Below are 22600 nucleotides of genomic sequence, written 5' to 3' on the forward strand. Positions count from 1 at the left end.
GATCAGAGTCGCGCTATTCGGGTGGAGGTAGTCTACCATTGCACTGTTGATATCTAACCTCCTACTCCAATCGAGGGTTCAAGTGACTTCGACTGAGCGGAGGACACCACAGATGGGGCCCGTTAATAGGATCACATTCAGCAAGAGCAGGGGTCACTTGCCAAGAACTCATGCAGTACAGGATCAGGATCAGCCTCTGCCTACTGATCCAGTTTCTACTGTTGCTGCCCCTATTGAGAGACAGCCTGCTAGGGCTACTCTGGATGAGATACGAGCTATATTGGCGGAGCACCGCCAAATTATATTCAGGGACTTCATTCAGCTCATTATGGATAAGTTTAAGGACGTGGAAGGACGCTTACAAACTTTATAGGAGGATTTTGATTTACTTAATAAATAGATATTGTTAGTTATTATTTTACTTTTTTTATATTGTATAGAACGTTTAACTCTTTTTGGGATGTGATTAATGTATGATTTTTATTTTTAGTATTTGCTAGCCTCTTTATTGTTAATTATATTTTCTTCTCATTATACTTAATGTTCACGGTAATTGAAAAAATGACACTATCTTTAAAGTAATATTTATTTAACTAAAATAATTTTAAAATAATTACATAAAATTAATTTATGAATTAGTAAATATTTTAATTCATTGTAAATCATAATATATAATATATAGAAATTTTTATTTAATTTGAAAATGATAAAAAATTAATAGAAAAAATATGTATTATTACAATTTTAACAATATATCTTTTCAATTAAATAATACCATTCGAACGAATTAATACTAATTCGAATAGATTATATTGCATTCGAATAGATTAATTATCTGTTCGAATTAAATTCTATCAGTTCGAACGGTTTCAATTTTTTGAGACGATTTAATTCGTCCCAGAATCTCTAGTTCGAACTAATATTTATTAGTTCGAACGGATTTATAAGTTTCTCCCTATTTTGAGATAAAATTTAAATTTCGTCTCTGAAAAGTATTTTTAGGGACGAAATTTATTTCTTCCCTAACAAATTTCATCCCTAAAAAGAAAATTTCTTGTAGTGAGAGCTAGAAGAGGTGTTGAAATGTCGCTTGTTGAAGTCTCAAAATCAACTAAGCCAGAACTTTTTGTTTCCTTCTCAATTTTCCTTATGGAGGTAGTCACTAGTGAGATTTACATTCAATACTATTTTATTACAAAGATCTGATACACATTTCTCCCTTCAACCGTATAAACTAAATAATTTCATATTTTTATCATTCAATTTTTCTACTACTGTTATCCAATAAAAACTTATTTCTCTCATATTTTTATACAAGGAAAAAAAAAAAAGAAATTAAGAATATATGAAATCTAGAAAACAATCAAAAAAGAAAACTCACTTTTGATTAAAGTGTTAGAATCTGTCTGCATTTGGTAGAATTAATTGGAAGTGAAATACTTTTTGCAGTCGGCAGATGCAGTTGGCGTACAGTCGGCTGTAAAAAAAATTAATACAGGACCTACATGAAAAAAAAAATATTTTTATAACTTTTTATAATTCATGTAGGTCCCCTGAATATAAAAAAAATTTTTTATAATTTTTTTTATTCATTCCGTACAGCCGACTGCACGCCGACTGCATCTGGCGACTATATGTAGCAAAGCCCCTCAATCTATCAAAAGACTTCAAAGTTGAACTGAAATTAGAACTTGGAACACAAGTGTCAATGCCCAAAATATATACTTCAACGAAACATCCTTCAACGTATAGGATTAGGATTCAAACGCTAGTTTTAAGATGTGTACGTGTATATATATATATATATATATATATATATATATATGCACCCACGAAGGAAGCTCCATGGTTAGAACTCAAATGTCCATTGCTGGAAATCCAAACCTCCTCTTAACTTCTACTTCAGTTTTCTCTCTGCAATCTTGGAGCAATATTCTCTGATGGATTCGAGCAAGATGGTGGAGATTCGGTCAAAACGATGCAAGAACAGTGGTATCATTTCAGCATCAACTTGCAGCACCAGGGTAACGAAAAAAGCGAGAATGGATATTTGTGAAACAGAGCCAGATCAGAAGAGAAAGGTTGTTAAGGTAACAGACTCTGCTAAGGCTTACCGTGAAAGGGTTCGCAAACAACTAGAGGAGGCTTTCTCTGGCGTCGCGAGTGAAGCCGATGAGCGCATTCGGCATGATGTAGAAGCATGTGACCCGGTTCAGGTTGCTGCCTCCGTAGAATCTGCAATGTTTGAGCAATTAGGTTGGAGTAACAGGGTTAGCAAGGCCAAGTACCAATCTGTATTGTTCAACCTAAAGAACTCCCAAAATCTGGATTTAAGGAGAAAGGTTCTTCTTGGACAGATCGTGCCGGAGGTGCTTGTGAGAGTATGCATGGAACGGACGAGAAAGAAAAAGCCTCCACAGATATGTTCAAGTGTGGAAGGTGTGGTGAGCGCAAGTGCAGTTATTATCAGATGCAGACAAGGAGTGCTGATGAGCCAATGACTACCTATGTCACGTGCGTCAATTGCAACAATCACTGGAAGCTTTGAGAGATTAATATGCTGTAAACTGAGTTTTTAGATGTTTGGGAAGGTCGTTGTACCACCAGAATCATTTATTTTGTTTCCATCTTTCTGCTTGTAATTTTTACTTGGCAACGTTAACAGTTTATATCTTATAGGCTATATTAATTGGTATTCATCTGACTACCATTTTTTTGGTTTCTCAATTGTATTTTATTATTGTTTCCAGCATTATCAATATTGATTTGCATTGCACATATAAAACCTTAGCATGAGAACTCTTGGCACCCTTTTTTGCTACCATCTTAATGTTATGGCTGTTGTAGTTCTGTTTATGAGCAGTGCCATCTTTGTGCTTAATTTCCTTATCTCTCGTGAGACTACACAGCCTGATGTTTCATATATAGTTGGTCGATTGCCTCTTCAAAAGTGCTGCAGATGACAAAAACCCGATATTATTCCCGAAGTGAATGTTTCTGTGAGATTGATTTCCCTAAACACTTGAGCCAGAGAGTTGATGAGAAGCTGAAATGATTGTACCCCCTCTATGAAGCACTGAAAAGCTGATATATAGCCCGCAGTGTTTTCGAAACTGCTACCATGTACATTTTATGACTCTTCCATAAGCTGGCCCATTCTATTAAAGAAGACTCATTTTTGGCAGTCTTAGTTGAACCTGGGGCAAGCCCAACTGTTTCAATCTAATTTCTCAAAAGATGGAATGAACCTCTTACCAACTCAACTTTTGATCCCCTTACTGCAGCAGCCATAAAGAACATCATTCTGCCTCAATTTGTTACAAATGACGAACAAGATTCTCTATAATGGATATTCAGCTTAATTCAGCCATGGCAATAGATGCCATCTGGTGGAGGACTCGAAATAAAAAGGTACATCAGAATATTCTTCCACCTGGAAAAAACACATCATCTCAAATTGAAAAATTACACAATCAACACTGACAAATTAATCTCCCCCCCTCCCAAAAAATAAAAAATAAAATGGGATTATGTTATCTTGCTTTTGATACGGCTATTAGAACAGAATTCTCAGTGGCAGCAGCAGTTTGTAGGGATTCAAAGGGTAACATCCTCAATGTTTGGGTGGAAAGTTTGGCACAAACTGATCCACTCGTGGGAGAAGCAAAAGCTTCATTACTGGCAATTACCACAGCCTCAAATCATACAGCCATATTGAACTAGAGAGAGACTCACTTTTTTTTTCTCACTTTTTGTTATAATAGCTATACTGGAACCAAATCTTACAAATTGCTGGATGATAGGCCCCATGCTCACAGATATTCTCCACCACCTATCTACTTTCAAACAGTGGAAAGCTCACAAAATTCATTGAACACAATTATAAAGAAACAGAAAAATGTTCTCCCTCCGTGCATGCTAGATATAGATAGCAGAAAAGACCCATCGCTGCAAAATATTTGCTTCAATAAAGTTAGCTTGTTAAAAAAAAAAAAAAAAAAAAAGGATTGCAGAAAAGACCCGCCGCTGCAAAATATTTGCTTCAATAAAGTTAGCTTGTTAAAAAAAAAAAAAAAAAAAAAAGATTTTGTAGCAGGCATCTTCCTTCAATTAATTTCTAGATATTCCAGTATTCCGGCCTTTAATCTTCTAGGCTACAAGCATGATAAATGAAGGAAGCAAACAAACAAGAACAACATCCAGATGTGAGGCCGACTATAAATAATATATATATGTTCAATCATACCACAATGTACACTACCCGATTTCTCCAGCATTGATTTAGTATTAATCGCATCTCCAACATGTCAGCAAAATGGTACTGCATAAAAGTAGCTGATTCACATATCATCACAAGTAGATAAAACTTGATCTAAAGATCTACAACATGACCTTCACAACATTTACATTTAGAAATTTAAGGGATTTAAAAGGCTCATTTTTGTCCATTACCCCCCCCCCCCCCTCTCGCGGCGGGCGTCCCTCTCACCCTGTCCTTTACAAAGCTTATCTTCGGCAACATTCGTCTTGTGTATGTATCTTCCTTTTGCCTTCTTGGGTCTTCGCGCGCACTAGCATGTCCTAATCGTGACGTATCAAAGAGAGGCATTTGACACTCAGCCTGCGCCATCATCAGATTTGCACCCCTGTTTATGACAAGTGTTGGGCGATTCACAATATATGTTACGGTTTTGACAGTCATGTCTTATATTAACGTATCCCAACTTTTCAAAGCAGTAAGAAGGTAGAAAGATAATATTTTGTTGTATTGTTTTTATTACTACGACCGACCCACTCAACTTTTTAATATTAAGATTTAAAAAATGTATTTGCAGATAAAAGATTTCCTACCAATTATGTTACTAATCCAATTGGAAGGAAAAAAGCATTTTCATCTTATAGTGGCTATTGGCTCTTCATTTCTTACCCATTCAACTTCTTTACCTCTCTAACTCGTTTATCATTTTATTATTACCTTCTCAATAAAATAAAATAAAAGAGAAATATTTTTTACACGAATAGATTCCACAAAAAAAGGCTTACAAATTGACGTGGCTAGATGTACTTCATATCAGTTTGTAGGTTTACTTTTGTAAAATCTCTTTGTAGTTGTAGAACTTGTCAATAATAAAAAAAAAAAACTTCATCTTATTGATCAATTGGCTCTTTGTTAGTTGCACTTTTGACTTGAGCCCTGTTTGGGTTCAGAGTTGATATTAACTCGTCTCATCTAATCTAATCATTATAATTTTCTCAAACTTTCATACAAAATATAATAAGTAATTCAAAATTTTCAAATTTTAAAATAATAATAATAACATTAAAAAACTAATATTCTAATAATTTTTTATTCAATTTTCATTTCATCTCAACTCATTATCTAAACCTTACCTATCTCTTCTACTTTGAAGTCTTTGTATTCTCTATTGTTAGTTTTGATGCTTATTGTGAGATATCAAGATTATCATTCCTTGAGATTATATAAATAATCTTGTATTCCATACTCATTATGACATAAATTCTAAATAATTAATGCTTGATAGTTAGATATGTTGGGCTTGTGGAACCTGAGTTTGTTGGTGTGTCGGTCTGATTTGATAACCTGACTCGATAATGATGCATTATGGTTTTTTGGTAGATTTTTAAGGAGGCTTAGGGTAGGGAGCGCAGACTTGGGCCGATAATTTTTTGCCACTATTTGTGGTTAAAAGAAGTGCCAGGTAGAAAGTTTACTCAATGTTCTTATGACAAGTGGCTCAAGCAAATCTCAGGTAAAGAGTTGGTCGAGTCTTGCCTAACAGGTAACTTGAGTGAACAATGGATAAAGATCTTGCTTGAAGTGTGCTCGACACTCTGCTTGAACGAATAATGTAGAAAATTGATAATTAGAATTTTCATTGTGTGACACTATTAATATGTACTTAATGAATCATTTAGTATGCCCTAAGTATATTTCTAAACAGTGAGATTTCGCTCTAAATGTATTTTGTGATTCCTCAGTATAAGAAAATCCTCTACAATTTTGTAGGCGTAGACAGTTTGCTGAATCACGTTAATTTATGTCTTATGTTTACTTATTTGTCATCATTGTTTTCATAACAAGATAATTATTCTCATACATTGCGCGACGTACAGGTAGAATATAGAAAAACAATCAGAAAAGTTCTATATTCAAAATATAAAGTGTATTGATAAGTGAGTCGTTATGAAAAACTCCTTTCATGCCGATCAGTAGTCAAAAGCTTAAATGTCACCAAGACACCAACCAACCGCACGTTGTCTAGCGTTAATGCATACCTATGTATCAGGCAATGGTCTGAAAATGATGTTTTACCATCTCTCAATGTCTCTTTCTTTGTTTCTAACCAACCCTGTCTTTTGAAAAAACCCTTCAATTGAGCCCTTGGTTTCTAATTTAGACAATAATTTATCATTAATTCCTCAACCTCATTCAATCCCTTTGGCCAGCCGATCGAGCCGTCGTGATGGGATTCTTGAGTTTGGTTTGCTTTTAATTTGAAAGGATGAACAACCCTAATATATATATATATATATATCAACCAATTCCGTCTAATCTTTAACATAAGAAAAAATTCCAAACTAGAGTTGGTGCGCGCACTCTGGTTAGAATAGAGTAATCATACACATATAACTCTGTTACAATTATTTTATAACTCATTTTCAATCAACCAATAAAATTACATCGCTCCATTAAAAATAAATTTAATATTACAAAACTACCCTCCATGTCATATAGAGAAGTAAAATATGCGTGCATTTGAAATACGCGTACTCAGGATGTAACCCATTAGCGTCCAATCTGCTGCCACCAAAATATGAATAGTCAAACACTACATTTATAATTTTTACACAATTCTTCAATAAAATATGACTATTATTTGTATTCATACCCATCAAAGTAAAATAAACAATAAATTACTAAAGGAAAAATTAATTAGGTTGAGTTAGTTGCACCAAACTTTGATAAAATCCTCCGAGGATTTTTTTTTTCTTTTATTTTTTTTGTTTTTCAAAAGGCAGAGTTGGTCAGAAACAAAGACAGAGACATTGAGGAATGGTAAAACATCGTTTTCAGACCCTTCCCTAATGCCAAGTACATAGATAGATCGAGAAGTACTACTACAACTGCAACATTCCCCTCACAATATTCCATGCAAGCCAAAAAATATAGCCACATTCATGTCATTTTCTTCATCATCAATGGCTGTTGCCAGAATAATATTCATGGTCGTAATGGCAGTACTTGTTATGGTTTTGCATGGGAGTACTGAAACCTTGGGTACTGCCGACCTTCCCGATCTAGTTCTCGACTATTACAAGCAAACTTGTCCCTCAGTTGAACAGATTGTGAGACGCAATGTTGAGATTGCTGTGTTTAAAGATCCTCGAATGGCTGCCTCTCTTCTCCGCTTACATTTCCATGATTGTTTTGTCATGGTAATTATCACCTCTCTCTCTCTCTCTCTCTCTCTCTCTCTCTCTCTCTCTCTCTCTCTGTGTTTATTGCTTGGTGGCTTAGAGAGCTTGAGGTTGATATATATATAATCGCATGATTACATCAAATATAAGAACTACTTATACATTCCTGGGAGGTTTCAAAGGATAATTAACATCTCTTTTTGGGTGTATAAAGTATAAACCAGTACCTCAAAAATGCACTACAAATAGATATATCTATTTATGCACTAAAAATAAAAATAGTTGCCAATTTGCAACTTCCTTTTTTTTTTTAATGTTGAGCTACCTAATTAAAAGAAGGCTTTATAATGTATTATGTTCCCACACCGAAATCATATAATGAAAACTATTTATTTTAATTTTTAATTTAAAATAGAAATATTTTTCTCCATCATAAATTTAGTACTTGACAATTTAACATATTTTAAATAGACAACTGCGCAAAATGTGTCACATCAGTAAGTATAACTGAAGATGACAAAATTTAGATCAAAGATCTACATTGCTTCACAATAAGATGATGATGACAATAAGATGATGACAAAAACAAAATTAAACAGAACTTAGTTTAAGCCATCTATTGATTCTCAGTGATTTTAGTTATAAATGTTTTAATTAATTTGGGTTGCAGGGGTGCGATGCTTCGGTCCTTTTGGAGAGCCAAGGGAGCATGGTTAGTGAAAAGCAAGCAGTACCTAACCTCAACTCCCTACGTGGATTTGAGGTCATTGATGAGATCAAATATGTTTTGGAAGAGGCTTGTCCCTATACTGTTTCCTGTGCTGATATTCTAGCCCTCGCTGCTCGTGATGCAGTTTTATTGGTACCTCTCTCTTTCGAATCTCCAATTTGAATGTATATGTGTGCGCGCGTACACGCGTGTTAGACTGAATTTACTATAAAAAAATTATATACAATTTGACTTACCTAATCAAAACATGTCGGTTTAAGTTTTCTTTTCCAAAATCTCAGCTGAAACTAAACATTTCTCTTGCTAATAGTTTCATCAATACTGATATCATTCAAACTACATCTATATTTTTGAGTTTTTCTTACAAAATAATATATATTTTTATCTTAAAAGAGAGGAGGGCCAGAATGGAATGTCTTGCTAGGAAGGAGAGACTCCCTGAAAGCAAGCTTTAGTGGTGCCAACCAGTACATCCCTCCTCCAAATTCCTCTCTGGAGACTCTCATTGCTAATTTTCAAGATCAAGGCCTCGATGTGGCAGACTTGGTTGCTTTATCAGGTGACATTTTAGCACATCTACATCCATTTAACAACAGAACTGGAGCCACATGATCATCAATATTTGGTATGACATGATGATGGTCGTTGAGGAAAATCATCTGCAGGATTCCATCACTTTCTTTGGAATCGAACAGAATCTTCTCCAAATTCCTTTTTTTTAGTATGTATATTCCCTGCAATTAACGACTATATATAACACCTTGCATTAATCTTCAAGCGCTTGTCAACAGGTAGCCACACGATAGGAAAGGCAAGGTGTTTAAGCTTCAGACAGAGGGTATACGATGTGAGCACTGAACATGATTATGATCGTTATAAGAGACACACAACTTTTAGAAGAATCCTACGGTCCATATGCCCAGAATCAGGAAGAGACAACGAGTTTGCGCCGCTTGATTTTATGACTCCGGCCAGATTTGACAATCACTACTATCTTAATATTCTCGAGGGAGAAGGTTTGTTAGGATCTGACAATGTGTTGGTAGCAGAAGACGATGAGGGGGAAATAAGAAGGCAAGTGTGGGCTTTTGCCTCTAATCAAAAGCTTTTTTTCGAATCATTTGTGAAATCTGTGGTAAAGATGGGGAACATTAATGTACTCACCGGAAATGAAGGAGAAATCAGAAGGAATTGTAGGTTTGTCAACTCCTAGCTGCTGGTAATTGGCTTCTAATTAATTAAAACTTTGTATTTGGACCTACATTTTATTGTAATAAAATTAGTCCAAGACCCGTATGATATGCAAGAATATTTAAATTTATTAACTAAAAGTATTATCTATTAATTTATTTTCTATTCTTATGATAAAACGAGTTTGGCTCAACATTCTTGTTTTTTCTTGTAGTTTTGCAGACTAAAAACTCTCCGTACTGATTATGTTAGTAGTTGTGATTTTTGGTAAATAATTGATATTGCATTTTGTAGCATCTCATGTCAGGCCTATTCTTTACATTCAAACTTTTGTCTTCTCACTTGAGCAAGCCCCTTTCTTACGTGCAACCTTTTATTTTCTAGTTGAGACTCTTGACGTTCTGAGCACTTTGTTTACCTTTGATCCCAAGATCGGGGCAAGTACTAAAGCTTGCGACAACCATGTTAGGGAGCCAAGCTCCTAGGAGATTTGATCAATTTCATCGGTGCCCAAGACCTAGGTGAGGTCAGGGAAGGGCGAGTGCTTAAGCTTGTGGCAGCCATGCTTGGGTGGCAAACTCCCTCATGATCCAATCAATTACATCATTGCTCGGACCCTCGATTGGATCGGTCGGGTTAAACCCAAACTAGAGCTCGTGCTCCCAATTAGGGTTAAACAAATCGACCAAATCATGTGGGAGCTCCCGATCATGGAAAGCTTACCCTTGGTCACCAAAAGTATTAGACCCTTGATGAAATTGGTCGAATCATGTTGGAGCTCAGCGCCCAAGTAGGTCAAGCATAGAGGAATAGTTTGATTCAATTCTCTAATCCCGAGGGAAACAAACAAAAACTATCTGACACTCAAGGGGCCAACAACAACCCAGGGAAACACACAACTAGTATCCATGTGATGTGGTCAATTTCATTAGTGCTCAAACCCCAGGGAACAACAAGTTCTTGAACCTCAAGGTTAGCAACACAAGTCTGAGTGCTGGAGTGAGCAAAGTAAGTTCATGGTTCTCACGAGGTAGCGGGCACTTTGCTTCCTTCCAAGATTACCCGCCTTAGTATTCTCGCCCGGGGGCGAGCTCATTGTTTTAAGCACTTTGATCATCTTGTGCTCGATTACTTTTAAACCGGTGGTTGTCTAGCAAGGGAGGTGAATACTTATGATTGTAGATAGCACAAAAAAATGTAGCCAAAACCGATAAAGGTGACAAGATGGAAAAATGAAGATAGGATTGGAAAATGAAACCACGACGGGAAAATGAAAATGGGATGGAAAAATGAAGATAGTGTAGAAAAATGCAAATAGGAAGAAAAAAATAGACAATAAGGAAAAATGAAAATAAGATTGAAAAATATAGATATGATAGAAAAATTGAGATCGGATAGAAAAATGAAGATATGATGGAAAACCATAGATAAACAAAGAAATGAAGATAGGAAATAAAAATATAGATAGGACGGAAAATAAAGATAGGACATAAAAATGTAGATAAGATAAAAAATGAGTTAGGAGGAAAAACCATATAAGAGGGAAAAATGGAGCTACAACAGAAAAATAAAGGTAGGATGAAAAAATATAGATAAGATTGGAAAATGCAAATAAGACGGGAAAATAAAGAGGATACAAGCATTTTGCCTCCCTAGCTACTCGCCTGAGATCCAAGCACTTCACCTTGTTGCTAACCCTTTGCCTCCCAAGGTGCTCTCCTGGGTTCCAAGCCTTTTGTCTCTCGAGGTGCTTGCATCGGTTACTGTAAAGAAACTAAAGCAGGGCTTTCAAGAATTCTATTATTCTCATTATATTTGACAGATTACAAGAGGGATATATATACATAATTACAACTGATTCCTGTCTTTATGCAACATTCTAATTTGAGTTTGACAGCTATATTATTCAAAAACAAATCTGCAGGATCACAGCTCCTCATCCCTTATTTGTAGCACTGATTTCGGCAAGTGATGAATGCAGGTTTGCTTCCTGATTTTTAGTGATATTAACTTGATCTTCTACACGGCCCCTCAATCTAAAGGGGAGGTCCTTAAACATTCAGATTGAGTAGTACAGTCTTGAACTTGCTTGGTGGCAATGGTTTGGTCAAAGCATCGGCTAGTTGATCACGACTAGAAAGAAATTGTACAGATAATTGTTTGCGAGATACTTGATCCCTGACAAAGTGGAAATCAATCTCGATATGTTTCGTCCAAGCATGAAACACTGGGTTTGAGGAGAGATAAGTGGCGCCGATATTGTCACACCACAGTACGGGTGGGTGATGAGCAGAGACGCCAAGCTCGGATAAAATGGACTTGATCCATATGATTTCGGCTGCAGTGTTTGCAAGTGACTTGTATTCAGCCTCTGTGCTACTTCTTGCCATTGTTTGTTGTTGTTTGCAGCTCCATGAAATTAGATTAGGACCTTGGAAAATGCAATATGCACCAACAGATTGTCTATCGTCTCTATTAGCTGCCCAATCCGAGTCTGAATAAGCTTGTAGTTTTAAATCTGTTGCTTTGGTAATGAGGAGTCCTGTAGAAACCGTATGCTTCAAATATCTAAGTATTCATTTAACGGCTTGCCAATGTTATTCCATAGATTTATGCATGAACTTGTTGACTTTTGAACTACAAATGCCAAATCAGGCCTTGTAAAAGCTAAGTACTGCATGCTGCCAATGAGACTTCGATATAAACCCACATCAGTACATAGAGGGCCATCGATTGCAGTAAGGTGACATGTAGAAGCCATTAGAGTGGTGCACGGCTTGGCTTTATCCATGTTGCTTCTTTTTAGTAAATCAACTACATATTTTCATTGAGTGAGATAAAGTCCCTTTGAGCTACGAACAGCTTCAACCCCGAGAAAGAAGTGGAGATCACCCAGTTCTTTGACAGCAAAATCAGCTTTTAGATGTTGTATGATTTTGGTGATAGCAATAGAGCTTGAGCCTGTAATTAAGATATCATCAACATATATTAAAATGTAAATAATCTCTGTTTTTGTCTTTAGAATAAAAAGGGAGTTGTCAGCTTGACTTTCTCGAAAATGCAAGGTCTTGAGTTTATCTGAACGCTTCGAAAACCAAGCTCTTGGAGCTTGTCGTAGGCCATATAGCCATTTGTGTAGTTTACACACATGATTTGGGTACTGAGAGTGAATGTAGCCTGGAGGCGGAGTCATGAACACCTCTTCGTGTAAATCGCCATGCAAAAAGGCATTTTGCACGTCAAGTTGGAGTGTAGGCCAGGCATAGGAGACAGTAAGGGATAGCACAAACCGGATTGTTGCATGTTTTACAACAGGGCTAAATGTTTCTAAAAAATCAACTCCTTCTTGTTGGTGGAAGCCTTTGGCAACCAATCTAGCCTTGTAACGCTCAATGGTTCCATCGGCATTCTTTTTGATCCGATATACCCAGCGACAGCCCACAATGTTAGCATGTGGGGAAGGTGCAACAAGGGACCAAGTACCATTTTGTAGGAGGGCATCGAATTCCTTATTCATTGCTGCACGCCAGTGAAGATGTTTAGAAGCTTCCATAAACGACGTTGGTTCTGAAGCTTGGACAACTGTCTCGGTGAGCAAGGCTCTTGGAAGAGGATATCGAATATAGCAATCGGATTGCTTCCTTGGCTGGTGAATATTATTTTTCGATCTCGTAATCATAGGATGGTTGTTTGTAGCATGCTGTGATGGGTTACTGCACTGAGTAGAAGCTAAGTCCAAATGTGGAGCTGCTGCTGCGTGTGGTTGATAATCAGGAAAATTGGGAGCACGTGGAGGTGAAGGCTCTTCCTCTGTTTTTGCAAGAGAAGATAAACAATGTGTAGACTGTGTGCGCATGGGAAGGAGGTGAGTTTGCAAATCTGTTAAGGGAGCAGAAACATGTATATTTGAGGAAGACATTGTCAGTCTGATACCATGTAAAGAAACTAAAGCAGGGCTTTGAAGAATTCTATTATTCTCATTATATTTGACAGATTACAAGAGGTATATATATACATAATTACAACTGATTCCTATCTTTATGCAACATTCTAATTTGAGTTTGACAACTATATTATTCAAAAACAAATCTGCAGGATCACAGCTCCTCATCCTTTATTTGTAGCACTGATTTCGGCAAGTGATGAATGCAGGTTTGCTTCCTGATTTTCAGTGATATTAACTTGATCTTCTACAGTTACGAACACTTTTGCCTATGTGCTTACTTGGTGTGCGAGCACTTTGCCTCTCCATAGTGCTTATTCGAGGTCGAGAATTTTCCCTTTTATTTGTTTAGTTGTGTCCTCCTAGACTATGAATTGTTAGGCTATTATGGACATACATATTAAGGTGTTTTACCTACTCAATTAAATTTGACAAATTTTTTGCATGAGGAATCAAGCATGTGCATTGCATGTGTGATGGTGATTCTAAGCAAGCTAGTTAATAACATAATGTGAGATATGGATGATGTGACTCAACAAAAGCAAAACTCACTTCTTCCAAATTACAGGTTTATGATACTATGTATATCCAGCACATTGAATAGATTTGGGAAAGAAAAAACTCATACATTATCCTATTAACCATCATCATCTCAATATCTCTTGATATGACAACAAATAATTTATAGATGAGTAAAATATAACAAATAATTTTTTAATTATTTAATATCACATCATGAATGATGAGGGGATACTAATAAAAGGATGATGATCATTAAATCTACCGGGAACTACATTTATAAATGAAAGCTAGGAGGGAATTTTAGATACATTGCATGCATGTTTTGTTTCCCCTTGATGATTGCTTGACTACTTCCACGTTTTCAAAGAGGCTCTGCATCATAAGACTGTACATATGGGTTGGCCTGGTCTGGAACCCAAATAACTGGGTTTTGGCTTGGAACAAACCCGAGCCCCCTGCATAAAAAATCCGGATACATCCGGTCTAGGTACTAGGTTTAAAACCCAAAACTCGGGTGTTTCTAAAAACGACCACCAGTGTCAAAAATGACGCATGAGGGTTAAAACCCTATAGGCTTCACTTCAGCAGCCTCACTTCAGAGTTTAGACTCTCTCTCTCTCTCTCTCATCTAAACCATACCCGAGCTCCCGTCGAAACCACCCTCATTCTTCCTCCTCCTTCTCACATTTCTAGCTTTCTTCTCGTTCTTATTGTCTTCCCGTCGACTCTCACATGTTTGGCCGTTCGTCTCTTAGTGAGATCCTTGATGGCTTGAAGAACCACCATGATTGCAACAAGACGTGGCTTTGAGTTGTTCTTTGCAGTAACTATGATTAATATGGAGGTATATATGTTCCTTTGTTTTTGCTTTTTTGTTCTAGATGTGCTCTTAGATTTGATCCCCTAATTCGCTTTTTATTTTCTATTTATTTGTAGATTTTAGAATCTTTGATGTGTTCAGATATCTGGGTCTACAACATTCTCTCTCTCTCTTTTCTTCAAGGCATTCGTTATATTAACTAGCAATTAGATCTTTGATGATTGCTTGAGCTATTGTGCAATATTCTGGTCTTATTCCTTGCTTTGGGAAAAAGCTCATTCAACACATGTACTTCTGAAATTATCTTGTCATTCATTTACTTCACACAAGTTCTTTCTTTAGAACTAGGCAGATGGTCTACTTGTCACTACTGTCAATGGTGTCGGTGCCATCTTTCAATTCATTTATGTCATTCTCTTTCGGATCTATCCTTACATGGATTGATTAATGTATAAAGCAGCTCATTTGGAAAGTTTAGATATATGATACAGATTATTATCTGCTTCTTTTTTTTTGTTAATTATAGAATTTATTTTAATTGAAGTTATTGCTCTCCATTCCATTTTGGGCTTTATATATATATATATATATATATATATATATGCATATATCTTGAATAGTATTGTTCTCTGTTTGCTACTTAAATATGAATAGATTAATTTGTTCGTGAGTCAATTCCTAGTCATTAACTTACTTGTTCATTAAAGACGAAGTTGGCAATTGATTATTAAGTAATGGTATTCATGATTCAGGTGCAAACAGGAAAGTTGGTGGCCATATTGAATGTCGGTTTTCTTGAGTTCTTCTCAATAATTTTTTCTCCTTTTATCTCGTTCACATTTCTATTCATTGTTATGTAGGTTTCAATATCCTTTGATGCAATTAGTGCTAATCTGACTAAACCATTGCACAAATCAATATATCAATGTGCCCATAGGTTTCTTTGGAAATTGTAGTAAGTATTCGTAGCATATGTGAGCTAGATATTGAATATGGGTTTTTTTATCCTTTTGATTCTGATTTCATTATGTTTGTAATTAGGTAACATTTAAGGATACCGATTCAACTAAGAGAGCTTGTCAAAACCACTATCTTATGATTGATGGAAAAAGAGCTAATTAACGAAAAGTTTTCTGATTTTTTGCAGACAATTTGTTGTGTATTAGAGTTTGATTAAAACAATGTACATGTTTTGTAATAGAGTAATGCTACATATAGTTGTGAAATGTGTAAATGCCGCGCAATCGCTTTGAAAAAGAGTGGGGTACACGATTAAAAAGTTAGTTTTTTTTTTATGTGGGTCCCGTATTAATTCATTTTTTTTTAAAAAGACTACGCAGTGCTTGTATAACCACGACTATAAATATCATTTCTTTTTATAATATTCTTAATAAATTAGTTCAAATAATGTGATATGTAGTAGATTGCATCGAGTATGTCGCATGCATTTTACACGAAGAAGATTATTATTATTTTTTTTGGTTTTACATACTTTTAGTTAAAAAGTTAATTAGTTGTTTATAGGTTTGTAGCTTTACCTTTTTTTGCCATAAATTTAGTTTTCCATTTTGGTATATTTTTTGTTTTATAAAATATAGGCTTTTAAATTTTTTTAAAAAAAGAAGGTACTTGTCAACACTATTTTTTTCTTGAAAAAAATTAATAACAAATAAGCTTTTGATTTAAAAAAAAAAAAAATGGTTACAGCCCAAAATTTCCAAATTCCAAGTCAAGTATATATCCGAGTACTCAGTTCAAAACTCAGATGAACAATCCTATCGGGCTGTGGTTAAACATTAATTCAAATGTTTGAATATATTTGTGTCCCTTGAAAATGTGACAATTACATTTTTTTAAGTAAAAGGGCATGACACTTTTTTAACTTTGCACTTCTAAAAAATTATGAGCTTATAACGTATTTAAAGGACACGTGTTATTTTATATATGTGTCGGATGTTTCAATGTTTCATTCAACTTAATTTAGAGAAAGACTTAGGCCCGTTTGAATTGTAAGATTCTTTCATTTTCGTCTGATTTTGGTTTTTTTTTTTTTTTTTAACATCTAAATATCATAAATATAAATATTTTTTAATTTTAAATATTTAATTTTTTAAAATTTTATAAAATATCTTAATTCAAATTATTTTATTATTATTTATAAATTTTTTCATCCAATCTGCCTCGTCATTACAAGATAAGTCTCGACTCTTGAGATTCAAACTTTTATTTTTTGCCTCGTCACCTCCTTATATTCATTATATTTTAATTTGTCAGGAAGCCCGAACTCCCAACAAAGTTCTCACTGACTTTGCCTCGGGTTCCTTGTCTGGGGTCCAGTGTTGCCCATAAATTTTGAGTTAATGTGCCTTTCAGCTGGCACGGTTTAATATAAAATTTATCACTAACTTATTTAATTATTATAATTTTTTTAAATTTTTAAATAAAATATAATAAATAATTTAATATTTTTAATTTTAAAAATAAAATTATAATAAAATTTTATTCAATTTTCATCTTATCTTAACTTATTATTCAATCTGCACCTTAATTATTTTACTACATAGTAGGGCCGCACCTTGATTATTTTGTGTTTAGGACAAGTTTGACAAATAGGATGAGATATAAAATTTCATCTCATTTCATGATTATAATTTTTTTAAATTTCTACACAAAATATAACAAATAATTTAATTATTTCAAATTTTAAAATAATAATAATAATATTAAAAAATAATATTTAAAACTTTCATAAAAAATAAAAAATAAAAATTATTTCACTATCCAAACCTATCCTAATCTATGACTTCTTCTTTTATGGTTGTATAATTATAAAATTTGTGAGAAGAAATAGCCAGCTGAACATCTCCTTAAACCGAACTTATAATTTTTTTTAACTTAACAAATTTTTATACATAGAATCTATAATCTTTTTTAATTTATATAAATAATACTAAATTTATTTTACCATTTAAATATATTTAAATTCATTTTAAATAAATTCTATATAACTCACTCTACTTACTCAATTTATTATTATTTATAAAACTCAACTTAACATTCAAAATCCACAATCTAAATCTTTTGTGTTCGGATCAATTAAAAGATATGACCCACACCTTAAAAAAAAAAAAAAGTATTAAAAATATGATATATTATCTATAATTTTTTTCAAAAGAAGTGGTTATTATCTTCTGGAGAAGTGATGATTTGTCGTTAAGCGGCTGGACCCGAACGCAGACAAAACTCCACAACTCAACAGAGACAAAAGAAAGCATCTATTGTCGTCAGGAGCCATTGAATTTCCTTGATTTTGACGCATATACAGTCCAAATGTAAAGGACGTCATCCTGTTATCTATACATGGTTGGAACATGGTAGTTCTCACTCTTTCTCTCTCCCTCTCCCTCTGCTCAAACAGATCATCAAACTGTATCTATATCAGACAAGTCCATATTATCCTGCTAATATAAACATGGAGATCAGTGAGGTCGTTGGCAGAGTAGACTATGGTGGGTCTCTGCCTGTTGAGAATGTTCAAGCTCTTGCTTCCAACAACTTGGAGGAGATCCCACCCAGGTACCTCTGGCCTGAGATGGAGTATGAGGAGTACTGTTCAATTGAAGAGAACCTCCATATTCCAGTTATCGATCTGGGCAAGCTTATTGGGAATCAATTTACAAGTCCAGAAGATGAACTGGAAAAACTTCACTCGGCTTGCCGTGACTGGGGCTTCTTTCAGGTATATGTGTGTGTGTGTGTTTCTTTCTTTACACAGTTTATGCTACAGAAAGAGATTGTTTTCGGTTTACAGCCCTATTAATTAATTCAGACAGGCTCCAAAGTTTGGAAGTTTAGCTCTATAGTCCATAACATTAATTTTATCCAAGAAAATATTCACTTTGAAATTGGTTCAACTATATTGCTGTTTTAAGTACTTGATTTGCTTAGAGAATTTTAAAATACCGACTTCTAAATAGAATTGAGGGTGCAAAGTATATGAACTGTTTCTCTTTTATTTGACTCTATATCTTTCCCCCAACTCCTTGACTTCTTGTATACGTTGGCCCAAGCTCACTAGTTTGAATTTTTTTATACTAAGACCCGCGTGATAAGTAGGGACTAAAATTAGTTATAAAGCATAATATAAATAAATGATTATACATTCCTAAAATCTGCAAGCTCCTTCATTTAAAGAAAAAAAAAGTAAGAAAAATTCGGGACTTGCGTGAAAAACTAACTTCTTTAAAGTGGAACTCACTTTTTATAAAAGAGAATGCACGTGACTTGTAAAATCTAAATATGTATATGTTTTTTAATTTTTTTCTTTTTAGTAAAATTATTTATATCTTTATGAATGAATACAGTAGATAAGAATGTAAGTTCAGACTACTTTGTATGCCTCCAGGGGATCGAGGAACCACATAGAATTAAGTTTATTTGGGCCCCAAAGACAACTTTTAGCACATTAACAAGTTTTTTATGCCCTTTTTTTGTTTTTAATATCATTTATTTTTTCAAATCTCTAAGGCTGGCTTCTTTTGTTTTCTCAACAATTTTTTTTGTTTTATACTTGCACCTATGTTTTTGTTATTAATAAAGTTTCAGATTCTCATTATAATTTGTTTTCACATCTCAGTAAGCCAAGAAGATTTCTTTGTCTCTTTTCACAATTTTTTTTTTTGTATTCCTCTTCTTTGGTTCCTATGCAAGTGATACATTTTTCAGGTAAAGAACTCTTCTGGTAAATTTATAATGTCATTTTGCCAACTTTTTTTACACTTCTCCTTTCAACTTTTTTTTAACCATTATTTAGCAATTAGAGTGAAAGCAACAAATCTCTAATGGCTAATTGTGATTGTGAACAAGAAGTTGATAAACCATGGAGTGCCAGAAGAGCTGATTGAGCAAATGAAGACTGATACAGAGGACTTCTTCAAGCTGCCATTGGAGGAAAAGAAGGCTTATGCTCAGCTACCAAACGACATTGAAGGCTATGGCCAAACCTTTGTTGTGTCTGAAGATCAAAAGCTTAACTGGGGTGACATGCTCTTAATTCTTCCCCAACCTATCCCCCAAAGGAATTTGAGATTCTGGCCTTCCATTCCCACTTCTTTCAGGTAAGCTAGCCAAAAAAGTCTCAATAAACTAATACAAATATCACCACATGTAACCATTTGATGGCCACTTTCATATTAGAGCAACTTTGGACAAGTACTCAACAGAGGTGCAGAGACTCACAATCCGCCTCTTGAGATTGATGGAGCGAAACCTGGGGCTCGAACCCGAGAAGCTCACGAGCATGTTTGAGGAGGGAGTTCAAGGGATCAGAATGAACTATTATCCACCTTGTATGCAGGCTAACAAGGTTATGGGGCTAGCACCCCACTCTGATGCCACAGGATTGACGCTGCTAATTCAAGTGAATGATGTCCACGGTCTGCAAATCAAGAAAAATGAAAAATGGGTTCCCATTGAACCCATCCCTAAAGCCTTCATAGTTAACATTGGCGACATCATTGAGGTGATTAATCCAAAACTGAATAGAAACTAACATTGATCTCCACAGCAAATTAACACCTTTGTTATACCAGCTTTATTGTCCAAGTATACTTACTGTCAATGCAGATTATGAGCAATGGAGAATATAAGAGCATAGAGCATAGAGCCGTTGTGAATCGAAGAAAGGAACGTCTTTCAATTGCAGCATTTCACAGTCCAAATATGAGGACAATGATTGGTCCGGTGCCCGATATTGTGAAGGAGAATACAGCAAATTACAAGAATATAAACCATGAAGATTACTTCAGACTCGTTATTGCCAGCAAACCTGATGGCAAAACCCTTTTAGACCATATGAAATCTGAGCATTGCAAGATTGATGAATAGTTTAGTTCAAGATATGCCGGAACTTGAAACCAACCATGGCGAAGGAATTGAAGACAGACGAAGTTAACCCCACTCTTTGTATAAATTAAACGAAAACCACTCAAGAAGCATCCAAAAGTTTTAAAGGCCTAGGCTTCTGTCACCTTTCATTGAACCATGTTTGTCCTGATGCTTCGTCCTCATTTCAATCCTAGGTGGGGCACACATAAAAATAATATGAGTCTAATACTAATAAGTACTATTTCATGACTTAAAATATAAAAACATACGTTTTCTTTCAAGCATTCTCACTCATTTACATACTTACATAAAATATTTTCTTTTCTTTAAAATATTGCAAGGTGAGGTTTTTCTTTTAATAAGGGTTTTCATTTTTTAAAACATCTCTCACCTTGTACTTTCCTTCATAAAACTAAAACCTTTTATGCAGACAATTATCTTATCACTTTCCTTTGGTTGGTACACATTATTACGTCCTATGTGTTGTTGGGGTTAGCGGTTTTTGGGACCTGATTTCATCCTTGGCCGCAGGTTGGGAATCCCTCTGTCAGGGGGTAGCACTGGGTGCACTACCAGTAGTACTACTTACTTGGTATGGCAGTCTACCTAATCCTTTGGTACCATCATTTATTAATCGTGGCTATTACGTAAATTCATACATTAAAACATTCGTTTGGATTCAGAGTGTCTCATCTCATTATTTTAACTTTTTCAAATTCTTATACAAATATAATAAACAATTCAACTTTTTCAAGTCCCAATTTAACTTTTTTCGAATATAAAAATAATAATAATATTAAAAAATAATATTTTAACAATATTTTAGTTAACTTTCAACTTTCATCTAAAATCATCTCATCTCCGAATCCAAACGAGCAATCTTTTCAATCCTTTCCTTTCCTTTCATTCCTTAAGTGCATCAAATCATTTCATAAAACATCTTTTCATGACATAAAACATAAAACTTCATCGTTCGTTTCATGAAACATATATACAATACATACTACGTATAGCATCCAATCATATGCATACAACTATTCTTGGAAAGCGTAAAAAGTGGCTGCAAAACAAGGCTAGTTCATTCATATACTTAAACCTTTATACTTTAGCATAGATTCATAAAGAAAATTCTTCATTTCTTTTCATTTCATAAAAGAGAATATTCTCATGAAAGCATTTTACTAAAAAATTTGTTTCCATTTTCGTACTTTTATAAAATTCTAAAAGAGCACGAACATAATACTTACTTGGATTCCGTGCTAATCACATTTCATCTAGTCCGTTCATGTGTGTGTCAGATGACAACTTACATATATTCATAACTTCACGTCATTTCCTTTCTATTTAAACGAATACTAAATGTAAACTTGCATAATGAAATTATCTATAACTCTTAGTGCATTCTATTCCATATGGCCTTAACCTCCAATTGGCCCCTTTACTTAGACTTCCTCCACTTAGAGTAGTTATTGTCCAAATAACCTCCATTAGCTATTTACTCGCATGCTTCTTCGTGACATCTTTAATTGTACAAACTTACACCTCTAGGTACTCCAAATATCCATTCATTCCACTTACACATGCTATCATCTAATCTTTAAAGTATAACCATTGCCATAAATCTTAAGCCTAAACTATGAATCTAAAAATCCAAACTCCATCTTCTGACTAACAAAGTTAGCTTCCATACTTCACTTAAATATCCAACCATTATTCATGAGCCTATGTCTTAACCCTATTTCACCATACAACCCAACTGCAGTCAAAATTCCACTCTTCAAATAACATCCTTCCATCGTACATAATCCAAACCAATATCCATCCTAAGTTCCAATTTATTTCCTCACATCCAAATGCATAATACAAGCCAACTAAGCATACTCATACAATCCACCAAAGACACGTGTCATACCCCTTTATCACCTAAGATCAGCATATAATCCATCTAAGTATCAACAATACTATTAACGTCATATTTTGTATGCCCTTGGATCAGGTTCCGGGGATTCGGGCTTTCGTTATTGGGCCTGCACAACACCAGGAAAGAGAGGTTTGAGGAGGGCGACCT

General features: G+C 34.8%; 2 protein-coding genes across 2 annotated transcripts; both read left to right on the forward strand.

Moving 5' to 3' along the window:
* Window positions 1–7131: 7131 nt before the first annotated feature.
* LOC122281996 (peroxidase 20-like) lies at window positions 7132–9495 on the forward strand. Its single transcript, XM_043093902.1, has 4 exons — window positions 7132–7458; window positions 8111–8302; window positions 8564–8729; window positions 8962–9495. The coding sequence occupies exons 1-4, from the start codon at window positions 7201–7203 to the stop codon at window positions 9381–9383; spliced, it is 1038 nt and encodes a 345-aa protein (XP_042949836.1). The 5' UTR covers window positions 7132–7200; the 3' UTR covers window positions 9384–9495.
* Window positions 9496–18000: 8505 nt separating this feature from the next.
* LOC122282943 (S-norcoclaurine synthase 1-like) lies at window positions 18001–20686 on the forward strand. The gene is made up of 4 exons (XM_043095031.1): window positions 18001–18385; window positions 19516–19763; window positions 19843–20167; window positions 20272–20686. Exons 1-4 carry the CDS (start codon window positions 18119–18121, stop codon window positions 20530–20532), a joined length of 1101 nt encoding a protein of 366 aa, XP_042950965.1. The 5' UTR covers window positions 18001–18118; the 3' UTR covers window positions 20533–20686.
* The last annotated feature ends 1914 nt before the right edge of the window (window positions 20687–22600 follow it).

The sequence above is a fragment of the Carya illinoinensis genome, chromosome 11 (genome assembly GCF_018687715.1).
Source record: "Carya illinoinensis cultivar Pawnee chromosome 11, C.illinoinensisPawnee_v1, whole genome shotgun sequence".
Lineage (NCBI taxonomy): Eukaryota > Viridiplantae > Streptophyta > Magnoliopsida > Fagales > Juglandaceae > Carya > Carya illinoinensis.